This window comes from Seriola dumerili, unplaced genomic scaffold, assembly GCF_002260705.1.
Source record: "Seriola dumerili isolate Sdu_G_001 unplaced genomic scaffold, Sdu_1.0 BDQW01000018.1, whole genome shotgun sequence".
Lineage (NCBI taxonomy): Eukaryota > Metazoa > Chordata > Actinopteri > Carangiformes > Carangidae > Seriola > Seriola dumerili.
This window is the reverse complement of record NW_019174273.1, coordinates 4,171,678-4,194,967: the sequence shown is the minus strand read 5'-3', so window position 1 is coordinate 4,194,967 and position 23,290 is coordinate 4,171,678. Positions and strand designations below refer to the sequence as shown.

The window sequence follows — 23,290 nt, the reverse complement described above, 5'->3', positions numbered from 1 at the left end:
ACATGTTTTTAAACAATGAATTCTGATGTCATTTCCATCAGAGAGGCTGAATCAGCCACTGATGAATGAATAATGTTCATCAGTATGAAACACTGAGAACAGTTTATACTTTAGTTACATGAGCCCTTTGTGGATTTAATCATGTTGAAGTTGAATTGAGGTGTTTTTCCTAAAACTGAAGTGAAATAAAAACAAACATGTCTCAGTGTAACACAATGAAAGATATCCCACATACTGGAGGTGATACAGCTTCAACGCAAACAGTCAAACCTCCATCAACAAATCACTGCAACGCTGTAAATACAAATTTATGTATATTATTATGTGAGATTTAAAGTGAGGTGTATCAGTCTGTCCTGAGGCTTCAGGATTAATGTTGTGATATTTATATTAAACTCTGACCTTTAAATCTTAGAGGCAGCTTTGTAACAACATTACTTAGTTTGTAGGATTCGATTTAATTCACTTTTATATCAGTTATATCTGTTTATATATATCACCAGATTTTAACAGACATTATCTCGAGGCACTTTACAGAGTTAGGTCAACACCTTATAATATAATTATTATAATGATGAAACAGAATAATGAAATGCTAATGTGTGATCCATATCAATGAAAACACCTGCAGACACACTTGATCTTTTATTATATTCATATTGATCTCAACAACAAATTATACAAATATCCAACAACTGAATAACAAGAAAGAAAGAAAATAGAAAAAAATGAAAGTATTTCTGTCCTATCAACGTGTTTGTCATAAACATGAGAGTGAAGATCAGATTGGCCACAGGTGTAAATCAAAGAAAGAAAAGACCTAACTGCTGTACATCAGAGAGAGCCAGGACATGGAGTCACTGTCAATGTAAATCTGATCTGAAGACAGTTCAGACACTTTTTACCAGAGCAGGTTTCATTTTACATCAGATCTGAGTGATCGTCCAGCTGGAAGTCACTCAGGTCTGATGTAAAATCACACCTGATCACAGTTGTGAGTTGAGCTCACAGTTTCCTGATCCTCTCAAACTAAACCCCCTGATGCAGTTTACTGTCCCGGTCCTGTTATCCTGGTTTATTCAAGACATGATGTTAACATGAGGAACATGGTTCTTCAGCCCCATCGATGTGGTTCTAACAGGATCCAGGTCTCTCAGAGTGACTCATCAGGTTTTATTATTCATACTGTTTCCACTGTTTAGTCCATTGCTGCTTGCTGTAGTTTATGATTGAAGGAATGTCTGTGTTGAGTTGGCATCACCAGGTGAGTCTGATTCGCCACAGCTTGGCCACAATGTCATGTCTGTACAGACTGCATTACCTGAGCAGATGAGGATGATGATGATTTGCCTTCATCAGTCAGTTTGATGTAGGTTGTTGCTATAATGATGTGTGTACTGTCTCTTTAAATGTTACAACACTTTGAAGTTTGGCACAAACAAAATATATTTTAATATATTTAACAAAAAAATATGAATCCAATATGATTTAATGTAAAGAAAATGAACATTTAAATCAGAATGATTTCATTAAACACAGTGAGATACAGTGATAAGAACATCTTCATTAATTGTTTTAATTTTAGGGTCCCTGAACTCAACACCATCGTGTCCATTAAAGGATATGTCAATAGTTCTTAATTCATGTTCATGGTCCCTGAAGATGAACCCTGATGGACTCAGTTTCTACTCAGAGGTCAATGACCTCTCACCTCACACCTTTAACCATCTTTAACCATTGGACCTGAAACACACCCCAAAGAAAAGCTTGTCAGGGCTCATTAGCCTCGTCAGGCTCTAAGACATTAACATTGTGATCCAGTGAGCAGTGATCCAGACTGATGAAACACTGCTGTGTGATTCAGTTTGAATGTGTTTGAGATGAATTTACTCTTCAGTCGGTTTCTGTTTCCTTCACCAACATGTTTTATTACTGAGCTGTTCAAAATGATTTCATGACCATCATCTTCATCAACATAAACTGTCATCATCATCATCATCATCATTGTTCTAATCACAATCATAATCATCATTAAATGCATGTTGAGATCATGGCTCAGCTTCACTCTCATGAGTCCATGTCCTAGCATCACTGGCCTGCTGTCGGTCAGAGACAGTAGCATCTTCATCCTCGTCCCCCACACACAGAGGGACAGAGTCAAACAGCTGTCTCCTGGTCCTCTCTCTGGATCATCTGGTAGTGCTGCCTGTTCTCCAGGTAAGCTGCCAGTTCAGCATCTTGAGCCTTCTCTGCTCTGTTCTTAGGAGTGTCCCCCTGCAGCAGACAAAGACTCACAGTTAGAGACCAGGTCTTATTAAAGGTAGCAGATATAGGTCAGGTTCGCCTCTGTGTCTCTGTGTAACTGTCTTTAGTCATCTGAAGACATCAGCTTGAGATCAGACATGGCACACTAAACCATGAACTGAAATAATAAAGTTTTTTATCCTGTTTTGAAATTCTTGTGGTCTCTGCTGAGCCATGTGAAGATGGACCAGTTGTCTCCTGGAGGATGGCAGGCAGCACACATCACACACACCACACTGACAGAAGAAGGTATGGTGGCTGAGAGGAGCCAATCTATGACAGAACTGCTGCTCGATCAGGATGTGTAGAAACAACAGGGGTGGGTGTTTTGACACATCATCCACAGCCCTGAGAAACAAACGCTCCCATAGAAAATGAACATAATTATCAAGTCGTTCCACCATCATCACTTTTAATTGCTGCCACTGGGTAAAACAAAGCTGTAGTTAACTCAGTGTGGAAAAGAAAACTGTGTGCAGCTTTTCAACTGACTGCAAACAAAACTATCATTAGTCTGATTGTTCTATCTCCAGTCAGTGATCACTTTATTAGGAACAACAAACTAACATTGGGTAGTTCCTCAGTTCTTCATGTCATGTTGAAACTTTCCTCTGAGACTCTGCTCCATGTTGACCTGACTGCATCACATTCATGCTCCTGTCTGCTGAGTGAGTTAGCAGGTGTACAGGTGTTCCTAATAAAATGCTGAATGACGTTACACTGTGTGTTGTTACGGGCTGAACTGTGAACAAGCACAAACTCCAAACACAACACAAAACGATGCAAAACAACACAATATGACACAACCCAAAGCAACACGACACAACACAAACAAAACAACGCAAAACAACAACACAACACAAAACGGCACAACAGAAAATGACAGAACACAAAATTGCACAACACAACAGAAAACGACTCCCCCACACAATACAAAATGACACAACACAATACAAAATGATACAACACAACACAAAACAACACAAAATGACACAACACAACACATGTATCTATGGGGAAGGAGCCACTGACTCACTTCCAGAATTTAGAGCAGACTCTAATTAGTTGAGTCCAGTGTGTGTGTGTGTGTGTGTGCGTGTGTGTGTGTGTGTGTGTGTCTTTGAGCTGAATTGGAAACACTCCCACAGAGACACAGAGAGAGAGAGAGAGACAGAGAGAGGGAGCTGAGCTTTATTTAAGACCAGTAACACAACACAACTGGTGCTACAACCTCCAGTTTACACCTCTCACACACACACACACACACACACACACACACATACAGACAGAGGGACAGAGAGAGGGAGCGAGAGGGAGAGAGGGAGAGAGAGAGAGAGAGAGAGAGATTTATAGTGAATGTCAAACCACAGTCTTTGTCTCTGTCTTCTCCTCTCTGAATCTAGGTCACTGCTGAGTCCAGACAGTGAGGAGCTTTTCTACATGGTTGAAACCTCCATGTAAAACTGAACACACACACACATGCACACACACGCACACACTACAAGCACACGCACACCCACGCAAGTACCCACGCACGTACACACACACACACACACATACACACACATACACACACACACACACACACACACTGCTATACGTGTCCTCAGTTTAAAACTTAAAATGGTCTCACAAAGATTGACCATAGACTGATGGACCTGATGGACCCACCTAATGATCTCACCAACACTGTACAAAGGTCTCCATAACAACATCATCACAGAGGTTGTAGTGATGTAAATGTTGGACTACACACCTGCACAGGTGAGTAAGGAACCTACCTGCAGGTCTGTTTTCATCAGTGAGGCTCCTGCTTCTACCAGGTAATGACAGATGGTCCTGTGGCACAGAGATGCAGCTTGATGAAGAACTGTCTCCCCACTGGTCCAGGTCCAGAGACACAGGGTACAGAGAGAAAGAGAAACCATTAGCCAACAGCATCTCTTGTCTTCTGGGAGTCCAGCACCTCTGATGTTCAGACTCTCCACTGCCTCTGTTTGCTTTAAGTTTATTCTCTTTATCATATGGTTCTTGTTCTGAAGTCCAGCACACAGACAGACCAAGACCACTAACCAGTATCAAAGGTGCTGCAGACACAGGCCAAAGTTTCTCAGCCGGACTGTGTCTCTGCAATAAGTCCACAAAACTAATTTAATCATTATTACAGAACAAAATGTGACTGTAACCCCTTTATAACTTTATTTATATTTATAATAAATTACTTTATAATTAATTATAGTCATTATAATATTGTTGAGTGGTTTCCATGACAACAGTGTGACTGTACTTACTGCTGTTTTTCTGTGACATCCAGCAGGTCATTAGGAGCTGGAAGACAGAGGAAAGGAGGTGACTACAGACACATCAGAGCTGAGGATGACTGACTGACATCTTTTGTTTAATCAAACATCTGTTTTCAAACATCTGTTTTCAATTAAACAAGTGTTCTATAAAACATCTGTTCGCAATTAAACATCTGTCTGTTTGCAATCACATCTGTTTTCTTTAAAACATCTGTTTTATTTTTTAAAAAAATTCTGTTTACAATTAAACATGTCTGATTTCAATCAACATCTGTCAGTTTTCAATCAAACATATCTCTCTTTTTAATCAAACATCTGTTTTCAAACATCTGTCTCTTTTCAATCAAACATCTGTCTGTTTCTGTTCTCTACTAGAATCAGACTGAATGTAATGTCATTTTAAAATTATGGTTAGATGGTAAACTGTGATGGATGCTTGGTTCCCTGAGTTACCGTTGTCAAGAATGTAGCGGACCATCTCTTTGCTTCCTGTACTGACAGCATGGTGCAACAAACTGCAGTCTGATTGGTCCAGAACAGTGAGGTCTGCCCCCTTCAGGTGCAGCTCCTGCAGCTTTTAATCAAACACATTTAAAGAGGAAAACAACTTTTTAACTGACTGGTACACATATTAACAGAAACATCTTCTGCCGTAAAGCTGCAGCAGTTAAAAATGAAAAAACAATGTGTGACCTTTGACCTCATAAACTTTATGTGTGCTGACAAACAGTCTCAGTCTACACATCAGCGGGCATAGAGCAACATTAGCATTAGCAACATTAGTATTCATGTGATGTCATTTTTGTGTCCCCCTGATTTTCAGCTTTTAACTTCTGAGAACATCTGGCTCTGTATCCAGATGTTCAGCAGCCAGTGTCTACCTTAAGCTTTCTTCTGCTGAGTAAGTGAACAGTGACTGACCACATCTGTGATGAATGATACTGAAACATTGATGATGGATTAATGACAGTGGTACTCACCTTCTTTAAGTCTTTGTTCTTCACACACTCGATCAACACCTCTGAGAGAGAGATAGAGAGAGAGAGAGAGAGAGAGAGAGAGAGAGAGAGAGAGAGCATCAGGATGTCTCAGAGTCGACACAAACTCCTGTCGTCATGGAGATAAACATGTGGTTTCATGTGTCTGCTTTTTGTGTTTCCAATGGATGAATCAGGAAAAAAGAGGCAGAGATCAGTTCTTATTACTGACACAGTGAATCTCACATTCGTCTGTTTTCACTCGTTTTATAAATTTTTCTTATCATGGTGTCAACTGATAATTATTATCTAGATGGTGGAGAGCAGCACAGCGTGAAAACACACAGACACACAGACACACACAGACACACATACATATACACACACACACACACACACACACACACACATATATACACACACACACACACACACACACACACACACACACACACACACACACACACACACACACACACACACACACACACACACACACACACACAGCAGCCAGAGGCCGATGGTGTGTGTTTCTTTATCTGTTAATGAGAGCAGTGACTGTATTTATATATATATATTTATTAAAGTTTGCAGAAGCTGTTTATTTGCACTGTTTCTCGTTTAATTCTACTGTATCTGTGTCTCATGTTGATGGTCCCATAATATTATAATTGATGTTATACTGAAGTATATGAACTGAATAAAAGATGGAGTGAATAACCTACACATACTTCATATTTACTGATGAAACTGAAGCAGCAGTTCCACCACTGAAGGACAGAGCCATCAACTACATCTCAGTGTGTCCATCTGTAACAACAGAGTCTGTCAGTGTCTCACAGGGTGGAGCAAGTGTTTGCGCTCACTGAGGTTCAACATGACTGCTTGTTCCTGTATATAGCAGGAAAGTGGATTCAGTTACCAGTAAAATAATAATAATAAAACTTTTTTGCGTGTGATTGCTGCAATCTGCTGCCGTCGCTACCGGTGACTGTATATATATATATATATATATATATGTATGTAGGTATGGGACATATCTATGACTTCTTGGACAGACCTTATCTCCTCTTCTTCTCAATGAATGAGCTCTGATGTGGCTCTGACTGTGGGTGACAGCACGTTCAGTCAACCAATCAGCAGCCAGACAGAGACGTGAATGAATTGTGAATGGGCGTACCTAATAATCAATCACTGATCCCCATTGTTTTTATTCTAAATGACTTAACTTTACTATCTGAGTTTGATTTCTTGAGTGAATTTATTCCAGGGCTCTATTCATGATACAGTTACACAGTCTAAGCAACAGCCTGCATAAAACTGTGTTTTAATATTAGAGTGTTAGATTTAGATGCAGATTGAAGAGCTGCTTGAAAAAATAACTAATTACAAATGTAGTTACAGTCAGTTTAGTTTAGATTAACAATAATAATGATGACTGTTTATCTGCCTTGCCTGTTCACAAGCTGAGCCTCTGAGCTGAGACTAAGCTAAGGGAGAAATGGCTAAGCGCACCTCTTGAACTCTTGCCATTTAACAAAAAAACATATGTCATATCAGCAAAGTTTTTACACCTTCAGCACCACAAGACCTTCCTGCACATGCCTTTGCATGTAAGTGTGTCCCTAGAGTCAAAAATGTTTTTCTGTTTTACTCTGAAAATCTGCTTCTGAATTTGCATTGCAGTCTATGGAACAGTTGGATGGTGCTCCAATCACTCAGAGGCTGCTAGTTAAAATTCTGTAAGTCTCTGTGCTTTGGTAAACACATCATCTGAAAGAAGACAAATTTTCCTACATTCTGGAAAGAAAAGAAATTTGTTGCTGAAAACAAGTTTAATAGCTGAAACCCTTGGGATCACTTTAAAGGTTAAATGATGTCTCTAGGTGAAAGTATGCTGACATTATTGAAGTTCAAAGAGGAGAGTTTTTGAGGACTTGAACATGGGCTCCATTCATTTCTAGGGGATAAAATTGTACAAAAAGATGCATATCTTAAGTATACAGTTATAGCTGTTGAAAAAAAGAAAAAATGAAGAAGCTGACCATTTTGATAGCTGAATCGTTTCTGTAGCACAAAGTATGAAGCAGCAGTTAGCGACTGAAAAACATATGGAAGAAGAATAAGGAGCCAGCATAGCTTTAGAGAGAAAGTTTAATGTAGCCTATGGGAAACTGAAGTGTATATAATGTAGAAACTCAGTTATCAGTCTATTAGGAACACCCAGCTCAGACTGAGTCAGTGTGATACGACAGTCTGTGGTGACTCCTCCTTCATAAAGCTGGTTCACAGGTGTTGATTAACCTGTGTGATGTTTGTGGAGTTACATTGATATGTTTCATGTCACTGAGGTTGGTTTAAAAACACCTCTCTATAAAAACATCATTATAATAATGTCTTCATCACACACTGTTCATGTCACTGACAGGCTGAATGTTCGACTGCAGCAGGCTGACTATGAGATGAATGTTTATTAGGTTGACCTCAATACTCGCTCTCACTCCGTCTGCCTCTAAATAGTCAAGTCCTAATCCAGTTACGTTAGGCTTAGTGTGAGTGTGTGTGTGTGTGTGTGTGTGTGTGTGTGTGTGTGTGTGTGTGTGTGTGTGTGAGAAAGAGAGGGGGGGGGGGTGGGACTTCAAAAAACCTCTAAGAGCTTTTGTGGCTGCAAGACAAATCAAAAACAACACACACACGACAAAACCCAACACACACTCTGAATGTAGGAATTAAATGAATTTAGCCCAGGGAGGGAATTAAACTAACCAGAGAAAATGAGAGGGAGTCTTAAGACATGAGAGGAGGTGGAGGAGGAGGAGGAGGAGGAGGAGGAGAGAGTTTATAAAACCATAGGAGCAGTTCATAGACCAGTCTCTCTTTCTGTCTGTCACAAACTTAAATTAGGCACAACTTTCCTCCCTCACTCTCTCTCTCTCTCTCTCTCTCTCTCTCTCACACACACACACACACACACACACACACACACACACACACACAAACCACACACACAGCTCCCACAAGGGTCAGACAGGTTGACTGCATCAAACTGAGGAGTTCAATGGAGCAAGTGACATGTGGTACATCTGTCTGTCTGTCTGTGTGTGTGTGTGTGTGTGTGTGTGTGTGTGTGTGTGTGTGTGTGTGTGTGTTCTGAATTTAAATGATTCCTTGAATAAATCTGATTCTTTTCAAAACGAATTATGCAAATGAATGAAAACAGTCATTCATTCATTCATTCATTTATTGATTAATTTTAAAGTTCAGCTGAAGCTAACATGAGCTGTAGTCTGCCATCATGTTTCCTCCTGTTGTCTGTTTCCAGGACTCAGACAGACCATGGACTGCTGAGTCCAGACCAGCTTCAGACCCTCACAGAGGCCCCATGTTTACAGTATTGTAGCAAATGTTTGTTAACACCACTGAATATACAGTAAATAAAAGCAGACCCAAGACAACAGAGATCACCTGGTGATGAGGATGATAATGTCTAGAGGGTCCTGAGTCAGATCTGGTCTGAAGGTCTTCATTATTCAGGTCTACATTTGGTAAAAAACCAAGACTCTGGACAGTGACTACTGCAAAGTGGTCTTGGATACAAGGACTGTGGCGGCCTGTCTGCTGTCTGTTTTGGTTCATGTAGGTGCAGCAGTGTAAAATGATTTATAAATACTTGCAGCCAATCATATCACAGGTCTCCTTGCTCTGAAACAGCCAATCACAGTGAAGTCCCAGGACAGTCTCCAGCTGAACAGCCTCAGAGACCTGCAGCATTACAATCATCATCTACTGACTTTTTACATTTAAACATCTTTGTGTCACTGTTGTGTGACTGACAGCAGACTGACGTCGCTCCACAAACAGATGAGGCTCTGTAGCATCTACCAGCTAGTTTCCACCACATGAGTGAACCATCCACCTGTCTGTACCTGTCCTTCCACCTGTCTGTCTACCTGAACACCATGTGGTCTACTCTGGGCTCCACAGTCCCACACAGAGTGGCTGAAGGTCTGAGCTCTGCTGGTGCTGGTGGTTCAGAATGAGAACATGGTCTATCTCTATCATGTCTGACTGCTCCTGTTTCTGGTCCTGTCATAAACCTTTTAGTCATGTGACAGTGTTCCTTTTCATCAGCTGCTATAACAGAAATTTTAAAATAGGAGTGCTCGTGTATCAGCTGCTGATTTAATCACTGGCAGCAGGAACTGGACTCAAACATAGACAAAGAAACACAACTGAACCTGATACAAGAGAACAACACAACAGTGAAGCTGACAGAAACAAAGCTGTAGCCCCCTCACACAAACTCCCAGCATGCAAAGTGACTGCGAGTAGACAGGTGGAGAAAAAGTGTCAGAGAACTGTCTTATGTCTTTGTCTCATCCTCCACCCCCCTCACACACACAAACACACACTTTCACACACACACACACACACACACACACACACTGCAGCTTGTATTACTATCTTTGTGAGACCATTTTAAGTTTTAAACTGAGGATACATACAACAGTGTAAGTGTGTGTGTGTGTGTGTGTGTGTGTGTGTCACCTTGTTCTCTCTCTCTCTCTCTTTCTGCTTCACTCGTCTTCTGGCTCTTTTCCTGTCTGGAGACAGAGACACACACAGAGGATGTTTCAGACCTGTTCAGTCCTGTTCAGACCAGTTCAGTCCCGTACAGTCCTGTTCAGACCAGTTCAGACCTTTTCAGACCTTTTCAGTCCTGTTCAGTCCTGTTCAGACCAGTTCAGACCTGTTCAGTTCTGTTCAGTCCTGTTCAGACCAGACATCCATCTCAGGTCATCTGATCATAGATGGAAAGTTCTAAGTTCAGGTGTGAATGCACTCAAGACGCAGTGAGGACGTGATGCAGCTGAGTGTTACAGATGTTGGTGTGAGCAGGTCCATGGATCCAGGGTTTTGTCAGACTGGCTGGACTATAAGCTGGGTACTTTAAATCACTTTTTTAAAGCTGGGGAGGGTGGCAAGAGAGTACTCAGAAGAAATGGAGAGAGATCTGTCCCCCAGGTTCTGAGGTTGGGAGGTTGTGGTGCTGCTGCAGTGATCAGGTCTAGATGGGTTGACTCCACACACTGCTATATGTGACTCCATGTCACTGCTGGCTAACATTAGCAAGCCAGCTAACAGGATGTCAATTAAAAACCAGTGGAGTCATGAGGAGGTTAGGCTTTCTAATATTACCTCCATCAAACCACCAGACTGGAAACAAGTCGACCCCCAACCTGTTAGAGTGACGTCAGTAACTGTGAGGTCACTGAACCTCTATATAATAACTTATGGTTCACATGACAGAGAGATTATAATTCATTCCATAATAATACAGTATAATCATAATTATCCTCTCTACTGTAGTTTGAATTTATATTCACTGATGTTGGGTTAGAAAAACTGGTCATTATAAACTAATGAGAAATTAAATGACCTCCTGTGTTTCACTGTGAAGCAGTTCACACTCTTTACTACAGATCAAATAGATCAAACCAATACACACATTTTATACCCATATAATAAACATATAAATATTACTGTATTTATATGTTTTATAGCTGGTTACATTAAATGAAGTAGAACTTCTCACTGTTTGAATTAACATTTGGAGATAAAACACACAGAGAGACATTTATCTGAGTGGACATGTGACCTCACACCCACGCACACACACACATGAACGCACGCACGCACGCACGCACGCACGCACACACAGGACTGGCCTACATGTAGTCATTTGTCAGAGTGGTGGTGTTTTAATGAGCAGAGAAGAATTTTACTTTAATGAGCAGAGAACTATGACGAGAGACTGAAACTGTCAGAATCAAAAGAACTTTACTTGTTAATGAATATAAGTCTGAGCAGATCTGTATCTAACTTCCTACCATAGTAGAAACACAGTAAAGTCAGTAGAAACACAGTAGATACACAGCAGAAACACAGTAAAGACAGAAGAAACACAGTAGAGACAGTAGGAACACAGTAGATACACAGCAGAAACACAGTAGAGACAGAAGAAACACAGTAGAGACAGTACAAAATATAGTAGAGACAGACGAAACACAGTAGAGACAGTAGAAACACAACAGAGACACAGTAGAGACACACTAGAGACACAGAAGAAACAGCAGAGACACAGTAGAAACACAGTAGAGACGCAGCAGAGACACAGTAGAGACACAGTAGAAACAGCAGAGACACAGTAGAAACACAGTAGAGACGCAGCAGAGACACAGTAGAGACACAGTAGAAACAGCAGAGACACAGTAGAAACACAGTAGAGACGCAGCAGAGACACAGTAGAGACACAGTAGAAACAGCAGAGACACAGTAGAAACACAGTAGAGACACAGTAGGAACTGGACCTATGTGACCTCAGTGTATAATTGTATTATTATGTGATACTGACTCTACTGATAAATAAAAGCTTCACTTTCTCTCGAGTATAAATAACTTTATAATTTAAACACGTTTACTGACCTCAGTCTTGGTTTGAAATCAGCTGCAGTGGTGTTAGAGCGATGGATACAACCGGCCCTGTAACGCACAGACCAGTGAAACACAATGACAAACATGGAGCACATGATAACATCATTCAGTGATAACAAATATAAAACACAAGGGCTCACAACAAGTATTATCTCTGAGCCATTACATGTGTAACAGCTGAAACAGGTCTAACAGGTGTCTGAGAGTCACTGAGAGTCTAACACCTCAGAGTATGACCAGATAACTCATGTACTGTTTATGTTTACATGTGGTGACAGCTCTTATTGTCACTTACAGCATCATGGACATTAGCCTTAGCTTGGTACAACAGTAACTGACTCAATGAAATGACTGAAGCAGTATTTTGATTAATGATCGATTTAAAGCTGCATTAACTGATTCACAGGGCAGTAGAACAAACAGAAAACACATTGTTGTATTATCAGTTTATAAAAATGTGATGGTGAATGTCACAGGAAACATCTGGAATAATACAGCTGACCTCAGACTGAGTCCTGAGCTCCGTCTACAATGTCAGAACTGCTTCATCAAAGTCCAAACTCTGAGTCACAGTATTTCTTCAATCATGTGGAAAAAATTTTTACAGCCAGTTTTCCATTTTGTCATTTGCACTCGTATAAGCACATCCACATAGTAAGCAACACCATATTGATCCCTCATATAAAACATCCTAAATAAAACATGTGAGGAACAAGTTCAAACATGGACCAGCAAAGCTCCACCTGACCTTATCTGTTACCTGCACTTATCTCTAACTCCACACCTGACTCAACCAGGTGATATCAGACCTGAGCTGAGACATAATGAAATATGAGCACAAAGCTGCACCTGGACAGTGAAAGCTAAAGCTCAGGATGCAGGACACTGCACAGCACCAAGAGCTAATGAATGATAAGAAATAAAAATACACTGACAGTGCAGGTTGCAGGCAGGAATAGCCTCTATAATTTCAGAGGATTATGTTTACCCCCTCTGCTGTACTCTCTGTTGGCACCGTGGATTCCTTCATTAACTATTTAAACCTCTCGATTTAATGTTCACTGACCTCAGGCGTTTTTCTAAATAGTAATGAGCCTAAACCAAAGCCTATTTTATAATTGTTTGTTTAAAGATATAAGGGATGTTTTATTTTTATTTTTCCACTGGATAAATGAAGATTCATATTTAATTTCCCTGTAACCTAATAATTTGCACAACTCTCAGAGACCTCAGCCTCTCTCCATCCATTAGTGCTTTCATAGGGAATGAGAGGAGCTCATGTGTTAACTGAAGCTCCAAAGACCTGCTGATTCTATATTCTTCACACTAATAGTGTATTCAGCCTCTATTTCAAATCGTACTAGGCTGCACCTCATTGATCCTGGTCTGTGTTGATCCTATGGTGTTTGTGTATGTTTATGTCTATAGTCACACTTTAAACAACATGGATCTTTGAAGTCACTGTCCTTGATTTTCTTATATAATTCTGTAGTCTCCACAAAATCCCACACTTTCTCTCAGCTGACTGGTAATTCAACTGTGAACTATATTGAGTTTCAGAACATTGAGCTGGGAAGAATTTAGGGTATAGAAGTCAGGAAAGACTCATCATAGGGTTAGGCCATTGGACTAATCATAAGAGTAATCACAGGACCAATCTCAGGACTAACAGGGTTAGATCATGGGACTAGTCATAAGACCAATTGTAGGATTACTCATAGGGTTAGGTCATAGGACTAATTATAAGACTAATCAAAGGATTAGATCATGGGACCAATAATAGGACTAGATCATAGGACTAATCATAGGGTTAGATCATTGGACTAATCACAGGACTATTCATAGGACTAATTGTAGGGCAATAATAGGACCAATCATAGGACTATATCATAGGACTAGATCATAAGACTAATCATAGACCAATCATAGGTCTAGATCATAAGACTAATCATAGAATTAGATCATGGGCCTAATCATAGGACTAATCATGGTGTTAGATCATGGGCCTAATCATAGGCCTAATCATGGGGTTAGATCATGGGACTAATCATAGGAGTAAATAGGACTAATCATAGAACTAATCATAAGACCAATCGTAGGGCTAATCATAGGACCAATCATAGGCCGACTTACAGGACTAATCCTAGCACTAATCATAGGGTTAGATCAGGGTTCTGAATACCTTCTGAAGCCAATGAAGTTATTAAAATGTGTTTGACACAACCATGGGACACACTTAACCACATACAATCTATTGCCCTCCTCCTCCCACCCTATCTCAATACAACATCACAGTTTCATCCTACACTTGTCTGCTAACCATTGTGTGCCATTACATATGTTATTATATTATATATATTTGTTAGTGTGTTTGTACTTGTATCTTATTTTCACTGATAAAAGCAAAGAAGATACAACCAGCAGCTTGAACATATGAGGACACACAGTACAGAGTGTGACAATCTGAGATCATACTAACCTGCTGAGTTTGCTGGTCACAGGTGTTGTGTTGTGTGTTAAGGCTTCAGCTGCAGAGCTGTCACTGTTCACTCGCTGCCTCTGGGAGGAACTACAGGAGAACACAGAGGAAACACAGTCAGAGAGCAAACTGCAGCCAGATCAGAGACAGACAGGAATAAATGTTCCCTCCACTGAGGCCAGATAGTCACACAGCTCCGGGTGTGAAGGCATGGAGATGTTCTGTAGAGAATGTGAACCATGGAGTCTGTTCATTCACTTCATGCACTTACAATGAAATGATGACTGAAGTGCAGAACCACTGTAGTGATGCATGTTGGTCTAGAACTATGAGCCATAACCTTTGTGTGACCTCTCTGCAGTCACTTATCTGGTAAGTTTGGATCATTTATAGATAAAGAATCAACAAGCTGAACACTAAGATAATGAGCATGATGAGATAAAGGCACTGGTAGATGAAAAGAAAGAGAAGCATTTTGAAGGGTATTAATGCAGGACAGGCTGAAGACAGAGCAGGAGGAAGGTTCGTGAAATTCTCTCTCAATCTTCAATGCATGAAGAAACCGAGTGCAGCAAGGACAGTTAGGACAGTTAGGACAGTGTACCTACAGTACCTACAGTGTGGTAGCTACAGTGTGGTAGCTACGGTGTGGTAGCTACGGTGTGGTAGCTACAGTGTTGTACCTACATTGTGATAGTTACATTGTGGTAGCTATAGTGTGGTACCTTCAGTGTTGAACCTGCATTATGATAGCTACAGTATGGTAGCTACAGTGTGGTAGCTACATCTTTTCTGCTGCTGCTGAACGGATCCACTACAATTTTTATATGGAGCCAACAGAAGGCTGCAGGATGCAACATTCCAATAATATTAATAACTAGAAAATTCCTATAGAAATTGTGACTGTGCCTGCTGCTTGGTACGTGTACTTCACTCCTCATGTTTCAATCTGTACAAAGGTCGTTACTTTCAGTTTCATTCATGTCGTAGAGACTTATCCTGACACTGACCTCAGTCACTGCAGGTGTCCCTCAAAAAGCCTTTTGAAGCTGTCACGACTGGCCAAAATAACCTCACACTGATGGTTTCAAACCCAAATTTGTCCCCACAACCATAGCAAGACATGTATGTACACGGGTGTTTGTGTGTTTCTGTCAATATGTGTGTGTGTGTGTGTGTGTGTGTGTGTGTGTGTGTGTGTAGCGGTAGAGCTGCCCAACAGAACCTCCAGTGAGTTCTTTTTACCTGGTTGAGACTCTTATTTTGAAGGTGTATATCAAAAAAGTAAGATGTTGTTTGTGTGTGTCTGTCTATGTGCGTGTGTATTGTTGTGTGTGGCAGTACAGCTGTCTACCAAAGAGCCTCCAAAAAGCATGTGTTACCGGTTGAGACACTTATACAGTTAATATCCATATGTTGATGGTGGAGTGTTTGTGTCTTTCAATGTAAATGTGTACATGGTGTTGGGAACTGCGTAAACTTAACCTTCAAGCAGCCCTTTGAAGTTGTCAGGACTGGCCAAAATTACCTCACAATAATGTTTTTTAACCAAAATTGTCCTCACAATTATTGAAAGATGTGAACACACATGCAAAGAACCACACATCAATTACACGCAAATACACTGTGTTGATTTTTTTATTTGCTCTCATACCTGAGTTAAAAGGCTAAGAATTAATTAGTTTAATTAGCCAATCAGAATCAGCTTTGCCCATTTCTGCACAGTAACACCTGCTCCTGAATTTGTTTTGCAGCCAATGGGAGAGGTGGAGGGTACTCCCATCACTTCCTCAAAAACTGTAAAAGATATCAGAATGAGACCCAAACTGGGTCATACTGGACAAAAACAATCTAAGTTTTGATATAAAAATTGTCAATGAAGGGTGGAAATTGTGGGATTTAAAAGAGCTTGTCTGACTTTTTTGGAGGAAAATTTTCAAGGATGGCAGTTAGAGTGGGCAGTTAGCTACGGTTAGCGAGTGTAGCTGTGCTTAAAGACAGCAGACATCGCTGAAGATGTAATAAATATCACAATCCTCTACACTGAAGTTATAACACCACACCAAGCGAGGGACAGAGAGGGAGAGAGAGAGAAGCTAGTGCTAACTGCTAAGCTAAAGTAACTAGCAGATCTGAATAGCATGTAAACAACTACTGAGTTAGTGAAAGTTCCTAAAAGGAGCAGTGCTAGAGCAAAACAAGTATAAAAATGTTCTCAGATGAAAGAACCAAGTCAAAATGTTTCTGAGTAAAAGTGTTACTGTGTTACATTTGGAAATGGGGATGGAGGGGGAAAACATATTATAGGGTGATAATAATAATGTATTAAATTAATTATTAATTGTATATCTTTAGATGGTCATATATATCAGTTCCCTGGTGAGAACAGCAATGAAATCAACCAATTGTGTCTTGTGCCAGTCATGGTCCACTCATGGTTCTGATAGGAGTTACTGTTTTTTCACAGATAGCAGTCGTTTTAGAGGCTCACCGAGCCCAAATCACTCAGATCTGTGTCAGTTCTGTGTCTCCAGATGTTCGAACCAGATCGTTAAGAAGCTCTTTGATCTCTGTGATGTTTACAAACACAGCCACAAACACAGCCACATAAACACGCACACACACACACACACACACACACACACACAGACACGCACACGCACATAACAAGCAAGTGTTACAAATGCAGTATCCTTCCACCTCTCCAATTGACTGCAATACAAATTCAGGAGCAGGTGTTACTTGGCAGAAATGGGCAAAGTTGATTCTGATTGGCCAATTAAACTAATTGATTCTTAGCGTTTTAACTCAGGTATGAGAATAACTCTAAAAAAAATCAACACGGTGTATTTGCGTGTACTTGTGTGTGCGTGTTGATATGTGGTTCTTCGCATGTGTATACATGTCTTTCTTTACTTGTGAGGACAATTTTGGTTAAAAACCATTATTGTGAGGTCATTTTGGCCGGTCCTGACAACTTCAAAGGGCTGCTTGAAGGTTAAAAGACACACAAACTCTATCACCATCATATGGATACTAACTGTATAAGTGTCTCAACCTGGTATCACAAGCTTTTTGGAGACTCTATGGTACAGCTCTACTGCCACACACAATACACACACGCACATTGACAGACACACACAAACACCATCTTACTTTTTTGATATTCACCTTCCAAATAAGAGTCTCAACCAGGTAAAAAGAACTTACTGGAGGTTCTGTTGGGGAGCTCTACAGCTACACACAAAAACACACACACATACACACAGACAGAAACACACAAACACCATCTCCACGAATTGGATTAACCTTCAAAATAAAAGTATCAACATGGTAAGAGGGAATTATTGACTCTGTTGTACAAAACCTTATGCAATTTATACTGCCAAACACAGAAGCACAGACACTTTCAAAATAAGAGTCTCAAAATGGACATAGTGGTATAGCTTAATGGGGACATAGTGATATAGCTTAATTGCAGATCAACTTCTGTTAGGGCATGTACGTGTGTATACATGTCTTGCTATGGTTGTGGGGACAAATTAGGTTTTGAAACCATCAGTGTGAGGTCATCTTGGCCGTGACAGCTTCAAAAGGTATTTTGAGGGACACCTGCAGTGACTGAGGTCAGTGTCAGTATAAGTCTCTACGACATGAATGAAACTGAAAGTAACGTCCTTTGTACAGATTGTATCACATGGTCTTCATCAGCAGAATTAGCTTAGTGTTAGGTTGTTTTCCATGGAGCTGATGACTCTGAGCCCCTCCAAGATTCTGATTCAAGTTTAACATGACATTTTATTCTCGATCTCGAGCGGTCGACATAACAACTCAACTCAGGGTCTAGCAGCAGATAAAGTGACAGTGACAGTCTCACTCTGACGCATGAATCAAGTATTTTAACCTTACAGAGTGAAAATACACTGATTTAATTTCTTCTAGATTCTTGTGACTTTGACATGATCAGTCTTCTGTAAGTGACGTTTCAACTGCTGCTCAGTGTAAACTGACACTGTGTGAGAGCATCAGTACAAACATCATAAAAAAACAAATGTTTTGTGTGTAGGTGTATTTCAGTGTTTGTCAGAGACACAGGGGGAGAGAGAGGCCAAGCAGAGAGAGGTAATTATAGTGGGAGGGAAAACGTTCACCTCTTGCCCTGCGTGGGCAAACTGCTGCACTGTTTGTGTGAGACAGTGTGTGAGTGTGTGTGTGTCAGTACAGCAGATTGGCGTGACTCTCGAGTGCATTTCATTTCTCTACATCCATCCTAAACCCAGCTCTCCCTCTCTCTGCCCCTGCCTCTCGGCCTCATCTCTCCTCCTCGTCCTCCCACTCGCTGCACTCAGCATTGCAAATCAGACCGCCAACACACATGCACACACGTGCACACACATACACTTACACACGCACAGACACACACACACACACACACACACACACACACACACACACACACACACACACACACCAGACACACACACACAGCCAAAAGGAAGTGTTATTAGGATCAGAAGGTTGAGTTGTTCAGCTGTTCTCACATTGTACCTGTTACTTTGTTTATTCTGTTCTCAATGTTAATCTGTCTGTTTACATTGGTTTACATCAGCATCATCTAACACTATTGTTCTGAGGATATTCAACATGTTTTTCACATCATTAAACTGAGGAGACATGATCCTAAAGCAAACAGCCTCAGACTGTTAGTAGAGTTTAGTTAACTAACTAATTTTAAACATGTCTAACTTCACATTCTGGGAAACTGGTCTCAGACTCTACTGTTTATAATATCAACACATACTGACAGGCTGTGGGATGGATATACGTGTCTATTAATGTAACATCTGCCTACAATATAAGCATATACGCATATATATGTATATATATATATATATATATATATATGTGTGTGTGTGTGTGTGTGTGTGTGTGTGTGTGTGTGTGTGTCAATATATGAAATTGTTCTAATTTCTAATAGGTTTCATATATAAGTTTTATATAGATGTATATATAAAATAAAAATATATATTCCATATGGAAATTCAATATATTTACATTTATTATATTTGCATATGGACTAAGTGAGACACAGAGCTCCACTGTGTCTGAGGACCTCACTGACACTGAGTGACACCAAATTTGGTTCATCCGCCGCTGAAAATAGTCCCCAAATTTGTTAAAAACTACAGTGAGCAGCTGTTTGAGGAAACTGAGCCTCTAAATATTAAACTACATGTCTGTGAGGAGTTTGTACAGACTTTCATCCCAGTAAAAAAAAATTAGACACACAGAGGGAAGTCACAGTATGAAGCTAAGACACTGTTGGTTTGGATCTTGTTGAGGATCAATGAGGCAAATGTAGAATATCAGCAGACTTAGAGAGAAGAGAGAAAGTCTTCCTCCTCCTCCTCTTCCTCTGTGAATCAGCTTCTCTGTGTCAAAGAGCACCAACAAACAGCTGCTCTAACAGGTTCCTGTAGGTGAGGATTAATCTGTGTGAATATGGTTAAAAGGATTTAATATGGAGGCAGAGGATATGTGCCACACACACACAACCAGAGCTAATGTTATAGTAACACTTGGCTGTTTCTGAGAAGGAAAACAAACTGTGGAAAATATTATTCATGTATTTACACACACACACACACACACACACACACACACACACACACACACACACACACACACACACACACACACACACACACACACAGTGGACTCAGATCTGTGTGGCCAATCAGAGTATGAGTGAGCCAAGCCCCTCCCACAGGCTCAAACGCAAACTGTACATAGATAATAGTAGACAATGGTGATGATGACTGTTTCAGACTGCAATGCAATAGCATTGAAGGCATATATTATTATTATGTGCCTGCAATGCAATAGCATTAAAGGCATATACTATTTCTGCATACTTATTCGTCTTATTCATCTTTCGTATGGAAGTTTGGCGCATAACTAGTCCCGCAGCTAGTAGTTATGAACAGCTAGTGCTCATAGAGAGAGATTACAGTTCAGACTGGATAGTACAATAGTAATTAAAGCAGCAGACACACTGAATTTACTTGGAGCTTCGAGCTATAGGAACTGTTTAACCATCATAGCAGCTCTACCATAGACTGCAATACAAATTCAGAAGCTGATAGCAAACAGCAGGTCTAAGGTCTCAGCAGATGCTACTAACACAGTAACCAGGCAGAAGGTAGGTTATAAAATTTCAATCTTAGAAGCTATCGTCTATATGGGGATATAGTGGTATAGCGTTATTGCAGATCAACTTCTGTTAGGGCATGTACATGTGTGTATACATGTCTTGCTATGATAGTGGGGACAAATTTGGGTTTGAAACCATCAGTGTGAGGTTATTTTGGCCAGTCATGACAGCTTCAAAAGGCTTTTTGAGGGACAACTGCAGTGACTGAGGTCTGTGTCAGGATTAGTCTCTACGACATGAATGAAACTGAAAGTAACGTCATATGTACAGATTGAAACGAAAGGAGTTTAGTACACGCACCAAGTAGCAGGCACATTCAAAATTTCTCCAGGAATTTTCTAGTCATTGGTTATTCTTCTTTGACACTGATAATAAAGATTGTAACCTCCTCAGTCTGTCTGTGTTAAAGTCAGTGCAGCTGAGTCTCCTCACAGCTCTTTGTAAATATCAGTCTCCAGTTAAACAGTGAGATCACTGAAGAGGAAGAGGCACCAGGGCAGACCGACTTTGTTGAAGGACTCATTAGAAGGGCTTTCCCTCACCAAACATCAGAGGTGGACATAGTACCCAACATCAATATTTGAGTAAAAGTACAGATCCTCCTCATCAAATATTACTCCAATACAAGTGAAAGTTGTCCAGTCAAAATTTTACTTGAGTTAAAGTACAGGAGTACTTGATTTTAAAAATACTTAAGTATTCAAAAGTACATATTTTTTATGTCAACACATTGTTGTATTGTCTATTTACAGAACTGAATGACTCTGAAATAACCAACTGAATACACTGAGTTACTTGTAGAACCTGTAGAATAAAAAGCTTGTAGAATATTCTATAAAGCCTGTAGAAATGGCCATATAAACACAACTGAGGAACCATTGTTGGTGGTAAACACAGCGAACATTTCAAACTAAATTAGTCTTTCTTTATTTCTTAACCTTCAAACACAGATTCAGATCAGACCATGGTCTCTGGTGAAGAATCTTCTGCCTCACCTTTACCTAACATCGCCATCATTAGGACACTGACAGGTTCAAACATGCCAAACATGACTGCCTGTGATTGATCTTTCTCCTGTGATGAGCACAGTGTATGGTCAATCACATTTTCAAAATAAAATAAAATTCACTCCACTGATTAAAAGCTCTGCTTTAAAGTAAGAGTAGTTCAGTACTTCATAGAAATGTAGTGGAGTCAAAAGTACAATATTTGTCTTTTAAGTGTAGCGGAGTAGAAGTCATAAGTTTCCCAAAAAAAACGAATACTCAAGTAAAGTACAGATATGCGGAAAATGTACTTAAGTACAATACTTAAGAAAAACTACTTCACTACTGTCTACCCCTGCCAAACATACAGTAATGCTGGAGGGGTGGGGGGTGATGAATGGGATATACTGTGGTGGAATTACCAGGTAGTAACCAAGAAGCTGCTCTGCAGAGCCTAGTGCTCATAAATAGTGCTCTGACACCTGGAGCTCATCTTCACCAAACTCTGCCTGAGTGTACATACGATGTGCACCAATAGAGAAGCATATCACTCTCTGGATAAAGCACCTTAAAATAACAGTGAAATACTATGCCACTTTCAGACCAGCTTCTAACCCTAACAATTCACCTGACCACACCTCATTTTAACACTATGATCACAAGTGTATTTGTTATTGTTTCAGTCTGAAACTAGCAAAAATACTTGTGTTGTGCTTTGTGGTGGCTGTAAGATATGATGGTGTGTTACATAACATTAATGTGTGCCATGATGTCTGTGTGACATGAATGAGGCTCTGCAGAGAACACAGAGTATGACTATTGACACAGTGCTGAGTAGTTAAAGTGTGTGTGTCTGCATGGAGAGAATCTGGAGCTTTCACACTATTCACACATACACACTTTAACAACTTTTTTGTGTGAAGAAAGGTTAAACAACAATGAAAACATCACTTCATCCAAACTTACCTTCAGTCAGCTCCATACAAAACACACCACATTATTAATACATGGAATACTCAATATAACACATCTGTCCTCAGAGTATGTGCAGGTATGTCCATAAACATCTGTCTACAGGTGTATAAGGACTAAACCTACATGTGCTTCCTTTACACTGTTTTAGATTATTATGTCAGTGATGTTTGCAGACAAACAGAAGTTTTTTCATAAACAGGTTACAGATTCACATGAGGAGGAGGAAAGATCTTTAAGATGATGAGCTGTATGTATACACCTACACACACACACACACACACACACACACACACACACACACACACACACACACACACACACACACACAGTATGAATTATGTAGTTCCACTTCATGCAGGCTTTACCCTCTAACAGGCTCTATAGGCTCCTGTGAAGCAGAGATTTGTCGACCAATCAGACCCAGCAGACCCAGTGATGTCACTGACATTTATATTCTAATGATTTATTCTGCCTTCATGTGCAACCACAGATGGTGATGGAGCATCTCTGTATCATGAACAGTAGACGGTGATGATGAGTGAGTAAGATCTTCATCA

General features: G+C 40.2%; 1 protein-coding gene across 2 annotated transcripts in view; it reads right to left on the bottom strand.

The window, feature by feature from the left end:
- Positions 1-670: 670 nt before the first annotated feature.
- LOC111232464 (diacylglycerol kinase zeta-like) overlaps positions 671-23,290 on the bottom strand; it is a 76,899-nt gene continuing 54,279 nt past the window's right edge. For both annotated transcript variants that reach the window (XM_022760010.1, XM_022760001.1), the window contains exons 28-35: positions 14,559-14,648; positions 12,071-12,127; positions 10,133-10,188; positions 5,588-5,628; positions 5,061-5,181; positions 4,596-4,632; positions 4,086-4,185; positions 671-2,274 (exon numbers count right to left, since the gene is read on the bottom strand). In XM_022760010.1, coding sequence (XP_022615731.1) covers positions 2,158-2,274; positions 4,086-4,185; positions 4,596-4,632; positions 5,061-5,181; positions 5,588-5,628; positions 10,133-10,188; positions 12,071-12,127; positions 14,559-14,648 — 619 coding nt within the window. In that variant the 3' untranslated portion in view covers positions 671-2,157. The remainder of the gene's footprint in view (positions 2,275-4,085; positions 4,186-4,595; positions 4,633-5,060; positions 5,182-5,587; positions 5,629-10,132; positions 10,189-12,070; positions 12,128-14,558; positions 14,649-23,290) is intronic.